Source organism: Podarcis muralis, chromosome 17 (assembly GCF_964188315.1).
Source record: "Podarcis muralis chromosome 17, rPodMur119.hap1.1, whole genome shotgun sequence".
Taxonomy (NCBI): Eukaryota; Metazoa; Chordata; class Lepidosauria; order Squamata; family Lacertidae; genus Podarcis; species Podarcis muralis.
Window position 1 is genome coordinate 4,540,228 of NC_135671.1, and position 13,018 is coordinate 4,553,245.

The 13,018-nt window shown below is 42.2% G+C and overlaps 1 protein-coding gene across 1 annotated transcript in view; it reads left to right on the forward strand.

Annotated features, from left to right (window-relative positions):
• Positions 1–13,018, forward strand: part of DGKQ (diacylglycerol kinase theta) — a 73,287-nt gene that overhangs the window by 16,181 nt on the left and 44,088 nt on the right. The window contains exons 3-6 of the mRNA XM_077921321.1: positions 3,969–4,068; positions 6,066–6,151; positions 6,424–6,549; positions 9,260–9,413. Coding sequence (XP_077777447.1) covers positions 3,969–4,068; positions 6,066–6,151; positions 6,424–6,549; positions 9,260–9,413 — 466 coding nt within the window. The remainder of the gene's footprint in view (positions 1–3,968; positions 4,069–6,065; positions 6,152–6,423; positions 6,550–9,259; positions 9,414–13,018) is intronic.

Genomic DNA, 13,018 nt, shown 5'->3' on the forward strand with positions numbered 1-13,018 from the left:
AGGCTGCCTGATGGGCTTCGAAGATAATAGTCTGCTGTCCAAAAGCAGCCATATGGGACAGCTGTATTGTGTGTTGGCTTCATGAAGCAAATATTCACTTTGGCTCTTAGTTTAAAAACATAACAGAAGGCTTAATGGTAGTTTATTCTATGTATGGGAAGCTTCTATTTTTGTCCCCTACCCTTCTTGCTGATTATACAAAGTGGCTATTTGTGGAAAGTTCTAATATATGAAGGGTGTTAAAGATTTCTTCCTGCTGGATTCTTAGAGCATGCTAATGTTATAAACCAGGAATTGCATTTTGAATACTTAAGGGTAAAGGGAATCTGGCTAAGAGTCAGCTTCGTCTGAATTTTTCGTTTGATGCTAAGCAAAATGGGGATTATCCCGGACTTAATGAAAATGTCACTTTAAAGCAGGACATGGAATTCAAGGTCAAGTAAAGGCTCACAAAATAAGAAGCATGGCATGAGTCAGATAAGTTCATGTGTCGACAATGTTCAAAGAGAAATTATGGCATTTGCGTACTATGACGAATCTTTGTTGCTTGGACTTGGTTACAGGCTGGATGGAGTCCAAAATATATCAAACATTTTTTGTGAGCAGCCTGTATTGTCTAGTACTGTACCTATTTTAGTTTAAACAAATTCATGTATAGCTCTCTTCAGGAAATTATTTTTGAGTTCTGGTTGAACTCTAAAGCTTCTCACTACTTTATGTGTTGTTCCATTTGGTCCTGATAAGTCTTTTGCTACTATTGCTTTGACCTGCATGCAGTCTTGTTCAATACTTCTTCCTTGCATCTTTTCCGGTGGCTAAAGATATTTTGTTGTCTTGTTAATTTGGCTTTTATCACCCCAAAGTATACAAGGATAAGATAAGATGTAGGATTTATTTGTTTGCTTGCTTTGCTTACAGCATTTATAGTTTAGCAAATCACCTTGTGCATGAGCTGTGCTTTAGGAGGGGGAAGCTAGTCAGCTTTTTTGCCCTGGGTGAAGCCTCCAGAGGAGCGATTGAGGCTCCCAGCCTGTGTGTGTATAGGTACGCAAATGTGCATGGGGGTGTGCCAAACTGGGTCTTTGACCCAGGTGAAATAAGGCCTAGTTTCACCCCGGCACATGCAGCCCTTGATCTTCCTCTAGCAGGACATAGAACACAGGAAGCCACCTTATAAGAATTGTGCTATATTGTAGGTTGAATTTGATTCTTCTGCTGCCTCCTGTAGGTGGCAACAGGGTGTGTGTGTGTGTGTGTGTGTGCGCGCACACACACACACACACACACACACACACACACGGCTTGGTTTGTGCCCCAAACCAGAATTGAATTATATCAAGACCATATCTTGATAAGTATTTTTCATTACATGTTTATCTGTTCTAATTGCCTCCAGTTTGGCCCTTGCTGAGCAAATTGTTTACTGTGTCAACAGTCAAAGGCAATCCTCTTTTCAAGCTAGATTTGCATAGCTACTGCTGCTAGCCTCAGTGGATTTACTTGCTTTTGTTGATATTGGGAGAAAAGTCGGCTGCCTTGAAAGTGCTTAATCTCTAAAATGAAGGATGTCAGGTTTCTGGAAATTATTTCTGCTAACCAGGATGTAGTTAGCTAAAACCCCAGATTGCGGGTGCTGTGTGGAGTTGTAATGATATCCTGTGGTTTATGGCTTTTGGGGACTGCAAGCTGCTCTGTTGCCTCTGCTTCACTCTCTCCTGGTGCAAGCAGGAACAGCAAACCAAACTTGTTTCATCCGAACTCAGGGCTGTGATTCCCCCCCCCCCCCCCGACAAACCACAATCAAGAAGCCATTGTTGGTTCTTGGCTCGCTGCTTGTGGTTTTGTTTTAGGGAAATAAACCATGACCCTGGGTTTGGCCATAGCAGTAAGCCTTGAAACCTTGGCTCGATGCTCCCACTTGCACCTGGGGATGAGGGCAGCATGCATTGGTATGCTGTGTAATATATTGGAACCAGTATGACGTCTCATATATGAATGAGGACATTCTGTAGTTGCTGGAAAGGGTTCTGTGCATGCTCACAGGCATCTTTGTCAATATTTCGCATGTTCCAGGATTCTGAATAATTTTTATGCTGGTGAGTCCTGGCTCCAATTCAGCCGTGCATTGAACATAGCTTTTCAAAGGTAACAATTTACCATCTCCCTGGTGACTTTTGTTCCAGGCTGAGTGCCTTTTCAGCTGTCTTTGGTTTGGTATATTGTTTTCCTTTTGCAGTTGCGTGTGTCATTGTTCTAAGCCTATCAGTGAAATGAAGTCTTGCACAGCAAAGGGAAACCCCTACCAAAAACTCGAAACAGGAAGTTTAACTGCTGAAGATAGCTGAAAATAGAACAGGCATCCTTGTGCCACAAATAACTCTTAATGGTACTATTATCTAGAGCTAAACTACGTGTTTGTTTTTTATTTGTTCGTATTCTCTCTGTCTCTTTTGGGGGGGAAATGCAGTTTCCCTTTTCTGCTGCAGTATTGCATGTTGATTAGATAATGTGTTCAGTATAATAACGGCACTTAGATAGCTTTAAAAGCATTTATAGAATCAGATTGCTATGCTGTGTTTTGCTAATTGATTTTAATGGCTCATATCAAGATCATATTCTAGAAAGGGCTCTCAATAATAAATGAGAAGCAAAAATTATACAGCTTTGTCAGGGTGTCTTGTGACATCACCACATAGAATTAATGTAGCTAAATTGTCTATGGTGACTACTGTATTTAGAACAGTAATAACTGAGGCTCTGTGTGGTGAGGACAGTATAATTAGCCTCTGTTTCCTTAGTATCCTCTGTGGGGACGGGGAAGGGGAAGATTGGATTGGAGACAGTAATTAAAATTGCATCTTTCCACCCACTTTCAGAAGCAGAAAATATATGCGTATAGTGGTTCCTTGGTGCATATCCACTTTAAGCCGTACACTGACACGGAGGCAAAGGAAGTGACTATTCCCTTTGATTGTTAGAAACCAGTCAGTAGAAATTGCGTCATTTGATAACGTAAAGAAGGGAGAACATTCCTTTTGCAATCTTTGTGTAACAGAGAAACTTTTTATGCCTGGGTCACTGGGTAAGAAGTGGCTGGCACTACATCATCCTTTATTCATCATCACCGTCATTTTATTTTTATGCCACCTTTCCAAAGTGGAAGCCTTGCTCGAAGTAGTTTACAACATGAAAAGATTTACATTACAAACATTACAAAAGCAGAACACATCAAAAAGTACACAACCTTTCCACACAAGTCATAGGGCCATTAGATCTAAAAATAAAGATACAAAAAATTAATATCAATAACAGCAGCAACCCCCACCCCCCAACAGAACCTCTAAACAATACCCCAACCCAAGACTCAGTTCAACAGGCTCAGCTTTTGTAGCTGGAGTCAGTCAGGGCCCCTTCCCTCCCCGGCCAAGTGGAACAAGGCCTGCAAGACAGGGAGCAACTCTTCCAGAACTCGTAGTTAAGATTGATCCTTGTCATTGGAACACTGGCTTTCTTTCTAGCTTTGCAGCATTTTCTCCTGTGATTTATTTTTGTTTTTTCCTTATGTAATTTTGCGCCTATATATATTTGCCTTTCTGGGATGCAGATCGCTATACCATGATGGTGTGAGTACCTAACTGATGGTCCTGAGTCCCTCCTAGGGATGTGGTTGGCAATGTTCTGATGGGATCTCCTTACTGACGTGTGATTAAGAAATTGTATAAATACACTTAATCTTTAAAATTGCTTGATTGGACTGCTGCTGACTCAATATTCTCATGGGATATGTTAAAAAAGAAAAAAGGTTCTCACAGAGGGCCTTGGTTTCTGATTGGGCGTAAACTGAATACACATTAATTAACAGTCACCCAAGTTGCTCAGTGTTTTTAGTTGCCTATATGCAGTTATGTTGCATCTGTAGATCTTAAGGGCACAGTATACAGTTAAAGCACACTTTGTTTTCTGTGCAGGTTCCAGTTGCACATTGTTTAGGACCTCCAGGACATTACAAGAGAAAGTTCTGTGCCGTGTGCAGAAAGCTTTTGGAGTCTCCAGCATTTCGCTGTGAAGGTAAGGCTGAACTGTAATGGATCATGGTGTTGTCAGCTTATTCTAATTGGTATCTTAACTGTCTGCCACCCTGGCACAAGCACAATATTTTTAAGGCACTTCCTAGAATGATAAATGAGGACTTACTAGGAAGTGTGAGGGATTGTAGAGAGTGCGGGGAGGAAGCCTGTTGATAAGTTTCTCTCTTCCCCCCCCCCTTTTCCCAGCAGAGAAAATGTCGAGGCTGTGCTCTCATAGCATTTACCAGTTGTTGATGTTGTATGAGAAATGGCGATTTCGTAGGTTAATCTCAATGTACAAATCTAATGTGATTTCATACAAAACAGCCTTATATTGAGAGAGTTGTTCCATCTAACCCAATATCTGTCTGTTTCAATTGATGGTGGGCCTCCAAGGTCTTGGGCAGAGTTCTAGCAAGTGCAAAAATTAGAGACAGGTCAGCTCCCCATGTCCAGGAGATCACATGAGGGAAAGGCCATTGACACATAAAACAAACTAGATAGATGAGCCATCAGCAAGGCAGAGACTTGCCATTCAGGCAAATGTGCGAAGTCCCTCCCAGATGTCTTTAATCTGTTACAAAAATCTCAATGAAAAGTACTTTAAAGAAAAAACTACTCTGTATTTGAAACTATAGCATGTTCTCCTTCCCAAAGTGACAGAGATATTTCCCAGGTTTGATTCATTATTTACTGTGCTTTTTAGGGGGTAGTGCTAAACAAGGGGTTTGTCCTCCAAAATGATTCAAAACAATTGCAGAAATATGACATTGCTTGGAATCCATTGGACAATATGGGATTTTGAGTTCTGTTAACTAGGGACATTAATTAGGAACCCAGGTTTTAGTATCAGTTCCTCATTTTGAGAGTGGGATTTGTGGTGCCAAAGGGGTTCAAACTATTGCAAAAGTTTGGCACCGGTTTGGAGCGGATCCCAAATTTTGGGGTTCTTATTTAATAAGATTTTTAAGATCCTTTAACAGGTAATTCTAGGGACTGGAGCTGGGATCTTTTGCATGCAAAGCACTGAGGGCCAATGTAGACATGACATTATTCATGAAATTAGAAATTGTGTGGCTGTTGGTTGTTTGTAACATGTAAATAGCAAGCATGCTTACCTCTGCTCCAAGTCAAGTCCCCAGTGGTCTTCAAAGTAGTGTCTTAATGCTTTGGCCCCGTTGTGGTTCTGGCCCACATTGGGCCTCTGTACTTGTTACTTTAGGGACACAGGTGGCGCTGTGGGTTAAACCACAGAATCTAGGACTTGCTGATCAGAAGGTCGGCAGTTCGAATCCCTGCGACGGGGTGAGCGCCCGTTGCTCGGTCCCTGCTTCTGCCAACCTAGCAGTTCGAAAGCATGTCAGAGTGCAAATAGATAAATAGGCGGGAAGGTAAACGGCATTTCCGTGTGCTGCTCTGGTTCGCCAGAAGCGGCTTAGTCATGCTGGCCACATGACCCAGAAGCTGTACGCCGGCTCCCTCGGCCAATAAAGTGAGATGAGCGCCGCAACCCCAGAGTCGGCCATGACTGGACCTAATGGTCAGGGGTCCCTTTATCTTTACCTGTTACATTAAAGCCACCCACTTGGATGGATTTAAATAAAATTAGGCAAATTCATGGAGGATAAGGCTATCAAGGTCTGCTAGCCACAGTTGCTGTGCTTCGCCTCCATAGTCACAGGCAGTGTGCTTCTGAATACCAATTGCTGGTGCCTGCAGGAGGGGTGACTACTTTTTTTGCTCAGGTCCTGCTTGTGATTGCATCTGGTTGGTCCTTGTGAGAACAGGATGTTTGACTAGCTGTGGCATTGGCCTGATCCAGTAGGCTCTTCTTAGGTTCTTATGGTTCTGCTAATCGTGTACATGATGTTGCATCTTTGCTATAATAACGATGAAATATATTTTAAAAGTAAAGTAGGAGAATTAAAAATAGAGATAAAAGCAAGAGTAAAGCAAACAAGAGGCAATTTCCTCCCCTTTCCCTCTGTTTACTCCTAGTTTGTGAGCTGCACGTACATACAGATTGTGCCCCGTTTGCTTGTAGTGACTGTCGCCAGTGCCATCAAGATGGCAGTCAGGATCACGTAAGTACAAACGTTTTTGTTTAAACAACAGAGGAAAGAAATCTCTTAGGAAAGCTTTGCTTTCAAGGGCCTAACGCAAAGTTGAACTTTTTGTTACTTGCTTCGAAGACTCTGTTGTTAAATGTTTGTTTTGGTTGATTTTTCTGGACTTACTGAAAGGTTAGATATTCAGATTTCGAGTGCAGCTAATTCAACTGCTTTACCAAGATTTTAAAGCAATTTTAAAGGTTGCAGTACATTTTTAAAATAATTGATTTATTTAATTTCTGTAGGATACATACCATCATCACTGGAGGGAGGGAAATCTTTCTTCAGGTGCACGTTGTAAGGTCTGCAGGAAAACGTGTGGCTCTTCCGAGGTGCTCTCGGGTATGAGATGTGAATGGTGCGGCATTCTGGTACGTAAACAAGATTTATTTGGTTTTTTCCAAATTTGATACCCTGGTATGTGAACATGCCAGAATCCTCAAGGCAACTTTAAAGAAAGAAGCAGTGAAAGGTAGTTTAGCTGGAAGCCCATCACAGTATATTATATATGATAAAACAGAATGTTAATGTATTCTCTGTTTTAATTAAAGATTGTTGTTTTTAAACAATTTCATATGTGAAGTTTCCCTGTTCTCCAGAATGGACGAAGGGTGTGGTATAAAAACATCAGATAAGTAAATAAACAGAATAACAAAATAACTGAAATGTCCATAATACAGTGCATGTAGTCTGGAAAAATATCATAACTGTCATTACAATCCATAAGTGGTCATTATATAAACATTTTTTAGAAAACCCATCTGGCTGGGTTTCTACTGTCTTAAGAACTATCTAACAGGACAGTAAGTGTACTCCGGACATTGCAAGTAAAATGTAAACTGCCTTTCTTTACTCTTCAAATACATTTTGTTTGTTTGTTTGTTTCTGAATAGCAGCATTAAACTAAGAATGTACACTACTGTGGAAATTCCCTTTTAGGTGTAACAGTATGTGGAATTATTTCTGTAGCAACATCCTCGGCTTTAGACTACCCTTCCTTTGTGTTTGTGATTTGGTTTATATTTTAAACATCATATGAACATAGTTGTTTTCTACTGAAGCATATCATGCCTCTCTAGCCCAGCACGTCCTCTGACTTGGCTGTACATGCCCCAGTGCTTCAGACAAAAGGTCTTACTCAGTCTTGTTGCCTGACATCTTTTAAATTGGAAATGCCAGGGAGTGCACTCTGGACCTTCTGTGTGCATAGGATGTGTACTGCTACTCAGTTGAAGAAGAAGGGTTTGGATTTGATATCCCGCTTTATCACTACCCTAAGGAGTCTCAAGGGATGCGGGTGGCGCTGTGGGTTAAACCACAGAGCCTAGGACTTGCTGATCAGAAGGTCGGCGGTTCGAATCCCCGTGACGGGGTGAGCTCCCGTTGCTCGGTCCCTGCTCCTGCCAACCTAGCAGTTCGAAAGCACATCAAAGTGCAAGTAGATAAATAGGTACCGCTCCAGCGGGAAGGTAAACGGCGTTTCCATGTGCTGCTCTGGTTCGCCAGAAGCGGCTTAGTCATGCTGGCCACATGACCCGGAAGCTGTACACCGGCTCCCTCGGCCAATAAAGCGAGATGAGTGCCGCAACCCCAGAGTAGGCCATGACTGGACCTAACGGTCAGGGGTCCCTTTACCTTTAAGGAGTCTCAAAGCAGCTAACAATCTCCTTTCCCTTCCTCTTCCACAACAAACACTCTGTGAGGTGAGTGAGGCTGTGAGACTTCAGAGAAGTGTGACTAGCCCAAGGTCACCCAGCAGCTGCATGTAGAGGAGCAGGGAATTGAACCCGGTTCACCAGATTACAAGTCCACCGCTCTTAACCACTACACCACACTGGCTCATTTGTGTCTCTTCCCTATTGAAACCACATGTTTCCATCTAAAATACTTGTATTGAGCTAGGCTTAAGGCCAGGCAGTATGTGACAGTGGCAGACCTGTCTCTTCTTAAAGTCTGGGTCTGCCTGAATCTTACATAACACAGGGAGTGGGTCTTACTGTGTGTGTTCTCCAAATCTGCAGTTTTCCTCTGCAGCAGACTGGGACCCACATCCCAGCATTTTCTCTCAGCTGGGATCACTTCCAGTGATGGGGCACTGGGAGACAACTTGAGGGCAGGGAGTGCGGTGAGGCTTCAGCATCCCCCCATCCTGCTCTAAAAATTTGACCATGGTGATCCCAAACTTGCATTAGGTTTGTGAGTATTTGTTTTGCTTATTCTTGCAAAGCCAGAAATCACCAAGGTGAAAAGGTATTAGGCACTGAATCTGAATACATCTAAACTTGTATTTTATTGTGCTTTGGCAATCAGTAATAGTGCTGCCAGTGTGCCAGTGTGTTATATTTGCTACTCATTAAACTCCACAGGTTACAGAACTATCTGTTTAACCAGGTTTTTATATATATATAAAGAACATGGTTAATGAATCTCTATAGGGAGGAGAGAGGCTGTGATCATTGTACTTTGTGTTCAGTTGTACTTTGTATTTCATTTCATTTGGAAACTAGCCAGGAGGGAAAACTAAATGAATATAGTTTTTTTAAAAAAACAACAACAAAAAACTAGAAGAACTGAGGCAATAAGCTTTTACTTATCTGTAAAATGGACTGTTCCCCAATATGAAATGGCTCCCTGATTAATTTTACAGGAAATTCCTGATCCACGCTCACATTTTCTGTGTGACCAAGCCTCTTCCATTCATTGAACTTCTGAGCACATAGAATATGAATATTTGAGCTCACATGGGATTAACTTTGCTTACTGATATTTAAGATCTGTCTTCTGTGACTAAGGGGATATAAAATAACACAGAATTTTAAAGTGTTCATAATTATTTACCATATGATAGGGGATCTGAAGGAAGTACTAACTTTGTCAAAGGTTGCAACTTTTTTGGGGGTGCCCTTTATCTCTGCCACACACACACACACACACACACACACACACACACTGCCAGCCACAAACTATGGGTATAGATTAATTTAAATGGGGTGGGAGACAGCTGTCTAGGCTCAGAATTTACAGCTCTGAAATAGAAATTAGACATGACTTTACAAGAACCTGATGCTGTGTTTTCCATAGGCTCATGCTGCTTGCTCTGTGATTGTACCTCCAGAATGTACATTTGGAAGACTAAGAAACATGATTCTTCCTCCAAACTGTGTGCACTTATGTTCTCGCAACTTCAGTAAAATGCACTGTTTTCGGATATCGGAAAGCTTACAGACAGAAGCAGGTAAAGTTCTGACTGCGTAATATTAATCCATTGGTTTATTTAACAATTTAGTGATTACTTTTTGTTTTTATTAAAAGCCAAAATGCACAATTGTCAAAATGGTATCCTTGTTAAAAGGAGGAACTTCCGAGAACAGGGGTAGGAAACAAGCCCCTAAGCCTCATTCAGTCCACCCATGTGCTTTCCTATCCTGTGTAGTTCTGGCAATCTGCCTGCAGGTGGTGGTTCTGGGCCGGAAAACGTTTCTGAGAGCTAAAGTCTTTGTGAGTCAGATTTGGGTTGAATACCATGTGCTGTCCAGTTGCTTACGTAGGCTGCCACCCTATGAACACTTACCTGGGAATACGTTTAATTGAACACAACAGGGCTTTCTCCTGAGCAGGCATTCATTGTGCTTTAAGAAGTGTTAGACATATGTCAGGGAACTGCCATCAGTGCCGGAGGGAGAGAGCAAGCTCCAGAGGGATCCCAGAGAGCGTCCCGGGATTGGGAGAGGCAGACCATCTTCTGGGGAAGGGAATCGGCTTAGCTCCAGTGGAGAAGGGGGGCAGATGGGGGAATCAGAGAGGCGGTCACATGACTCCTTGCCGGGGACCAGCGGAGAGAGGAAGGGTCCTCCGCTGCCTACGCCCTCCTTGCGCAGAAGGCTTCTGCGCAGGGAGAGTAGGAGGAGACTGGGCGTCAAAGAACTTCTTTGCTGGAAGAAGTTTAAGAAATGCCCACTGATGGATTCTGCCAGCGATTGAGACAGCCACGGGTGAGTGGCTGTCCGGACAGGAAAGGTTCACTCAGGCAACCCAGCCAGGTGTTGGCACAGGCTTACACACGAGCAACCCCTAGAACCATTACAACATACTTGTTAAGAATTTACCATTTTAGGCTGCTATTTGCTAAACTAGAAATCTCTTGCTTCTTATTTTTTAAAAAGCATGCTTGTTAGTTTCTTTACATCCCCATCCCCCAATCAAATTACCTTTATTCAAGATTTTTCTTAGCTTAAAGTAGGAGCGTGCCTGGTTTAAAATATCGACACCTTTTCACATTTTGAAAATGTATTTGCTGTAGAAAATAAGTAGGGGATGAATAGCTTTAAGCAAGGTGCGTATCTTACAACCTGTTTGGGAACTGTCAGCCTGTGGGCCCGTATTGACCTGCCAGGGAGTCCAAGTTGGCTCATGACATCATTTGCCACAAGTCATGCCCTACCTACCCATCAGCTGGCATCACTCATAATGTCGTCTGATGAGTACGACGACTAGGCCAAATCCTGCTGTACCTGTGCTCTCCTGTTCCCTGCAGGGAACAAAGGTGCACAGCCAAAGCAGCAAAGTTTAAACCCCCCCCCCCCGCACTCATCAGCTGAACCTCCATTTTAGAAGCAAATTTCTGTACAACTTTTCCAGCCGTGGGCCAGTTTACCGCCCCTCAGACCATGTGGTGGGCCGGACTATATATACAGTGGTGCCTCGCAAGACGAAATTAATCCATTCCGCGAGTCTCTTCGTCTTGCGGTTTTTTCGTCTTGCGAAGCACGGCTTAGCGGCTATAAACGGCTTAGCGGCTTTAAGAAAAAGGAAACAAACTCGCAAGAACTCGCAAGACGTTTCGTCTTGCGAAGCAAGCCCATAGGGAAGTTCGTCTTGCGGAACGACTCAAAAAACGGAAAACCCTTTCGTCTAGCGAGTTTTTCGTCTTGCGAGGCATTCGTCTTGCGGGGCACCACTGTATATTTGGGGGGTGGTGGTGGTGAACGAATTCCTATGCCCCACAAATAACCCAGAGATGCATTTTAAATAAAAGCACACATTCTACTCATGTAAAACTATGCTGATTCCCGGACCATCCGCGGGCCAGATTTAGAAGGCGATTGGTCCAGATCCGGCCTACGGGCCTTAGTTTGCATACCCATGCTGTACATAGTGTTTTAAAGTCTTGATTTTGGGACTTCAAAGCACCTTGGCTGCACCCATCTGTCAAATTTGGCCCACAAGGCCATTCTTGATGAAGCCTTAATGGCCCGTGGAGTCAAAAAGATTCCTCAGTTTTCTTGTACAAAGTAAATGACTTTTGATTCATTGCTGAACTTGTGGGGATTGGTTCCTTTTGCAGTGTGTTGGGAAGGTTTGCTTGCTTTCATGTACAACAAATCTATAACAATGGAACACAAGGAAGGGATATATTTTAGTGCTTGCATTTTCTTCATCTTTTTGTCTTTGTGCTTACCCAGGTACAGGTAAATGTTCTGATACTGTACTAGAAAAAACACCTTAAGAATGATGGCAAACCTTCATGTAAAACAGCAAACTAATTTTATGTAGAGCTGAGGCAGTAAATAGCATGTATAAATGTGTTTCCTTTGCATTGGCTGTACTGAAAATACTTTGTTCCGTTTCTACCATAATATTTTACTGCCACCTAGAGTACATCCTACATATATTTTTCCCCTCAGGTTCTCAAGAATATATTCATATTTCCCTATTTCCCCACAAGGCTAGGACTGTAACTATAATTGGCAGTGCAGATAGGTCTATCTGTGGCTTAATAAGCCATAATAGCTAAATGGAACCTCCATCTTCAGTGTTGAGCAGGATTTGGCCTTCGTCTTCATATTCTGTATAAACTTCCAGAGCAATATGCTTGGCTGCTATTTGAAACTACTGGATGAACCTTGGACAGTCCAACAAGTTGATTCTCATGTTCTTAAATTCTTCTGTTGCCTTGCATATCCTGCATGCTAGTTATTTTAACAATCTATTATAAATGTGCTGCTTTAGTAAAGCACATTTTAAATCTTGCAACACTTCACGTGTCCTGGAGATAGGTATTTTTCAGAGCCTTTGGAGAAGGTAATTCGTCAGGTTGTCATTAAACGTGAATGTCAGTGGTCATGAATAAACTTGCTCATATGGTTGCAAATATTTATTTTAAGCACACATGAAAGATGGGCAAATGTATTTTAGCGTAACTAATGGTTTCAACCCCGAGTTCTAGCTTAGGGTCTGTGAAGTGCTGCCTTCCTCCTAAATATGATTTAGGCTACAATTCTGAATACAGCTACTAGGCAGTAAGTCCCATTGACTTTGGTGAGACTTCTGAGGAAACCTTTTTAGGATTACACTGTTAATGTTACTGTTTGGTTTTTAAGATCCCTGGTTCACATTAGCTGCGCTTAAGGTCAGTGCTGACATGTCCCTTGAGAACAGTGATGGGAGGAAGGAGCTTGCATTCTCGTCACTGGCTTTCAAGTGCTAATCTCTTGTATGTTTGTATTTTACAAAAAAATTCTCTAAGGCACAAATTGACCAAACAATCAATTGGGTGGCTTGTGTCAAAGCCGACTATGTGTCCCCTTTGCTAAAAATGTTAGCTTGGAATTTTTAGTTTACAAATGCACGGTGTTTCTTTTGAAACCTGTTTGCTTATGTATGAAGCTACCTTTCAAATATTTATTGTTTTCTGGATAATTTTAAAGCTAACAAAAGCAACTTGGTCAGACCTTTCCCATCAAACAAAAATAGCTTATTGTTTGTGCTGATTCATTAGGTTGCATTATGTAGCTTGAAAAGTGAATAAACCCCTTTCAGTTAGGTATGTAAACAAGGTGG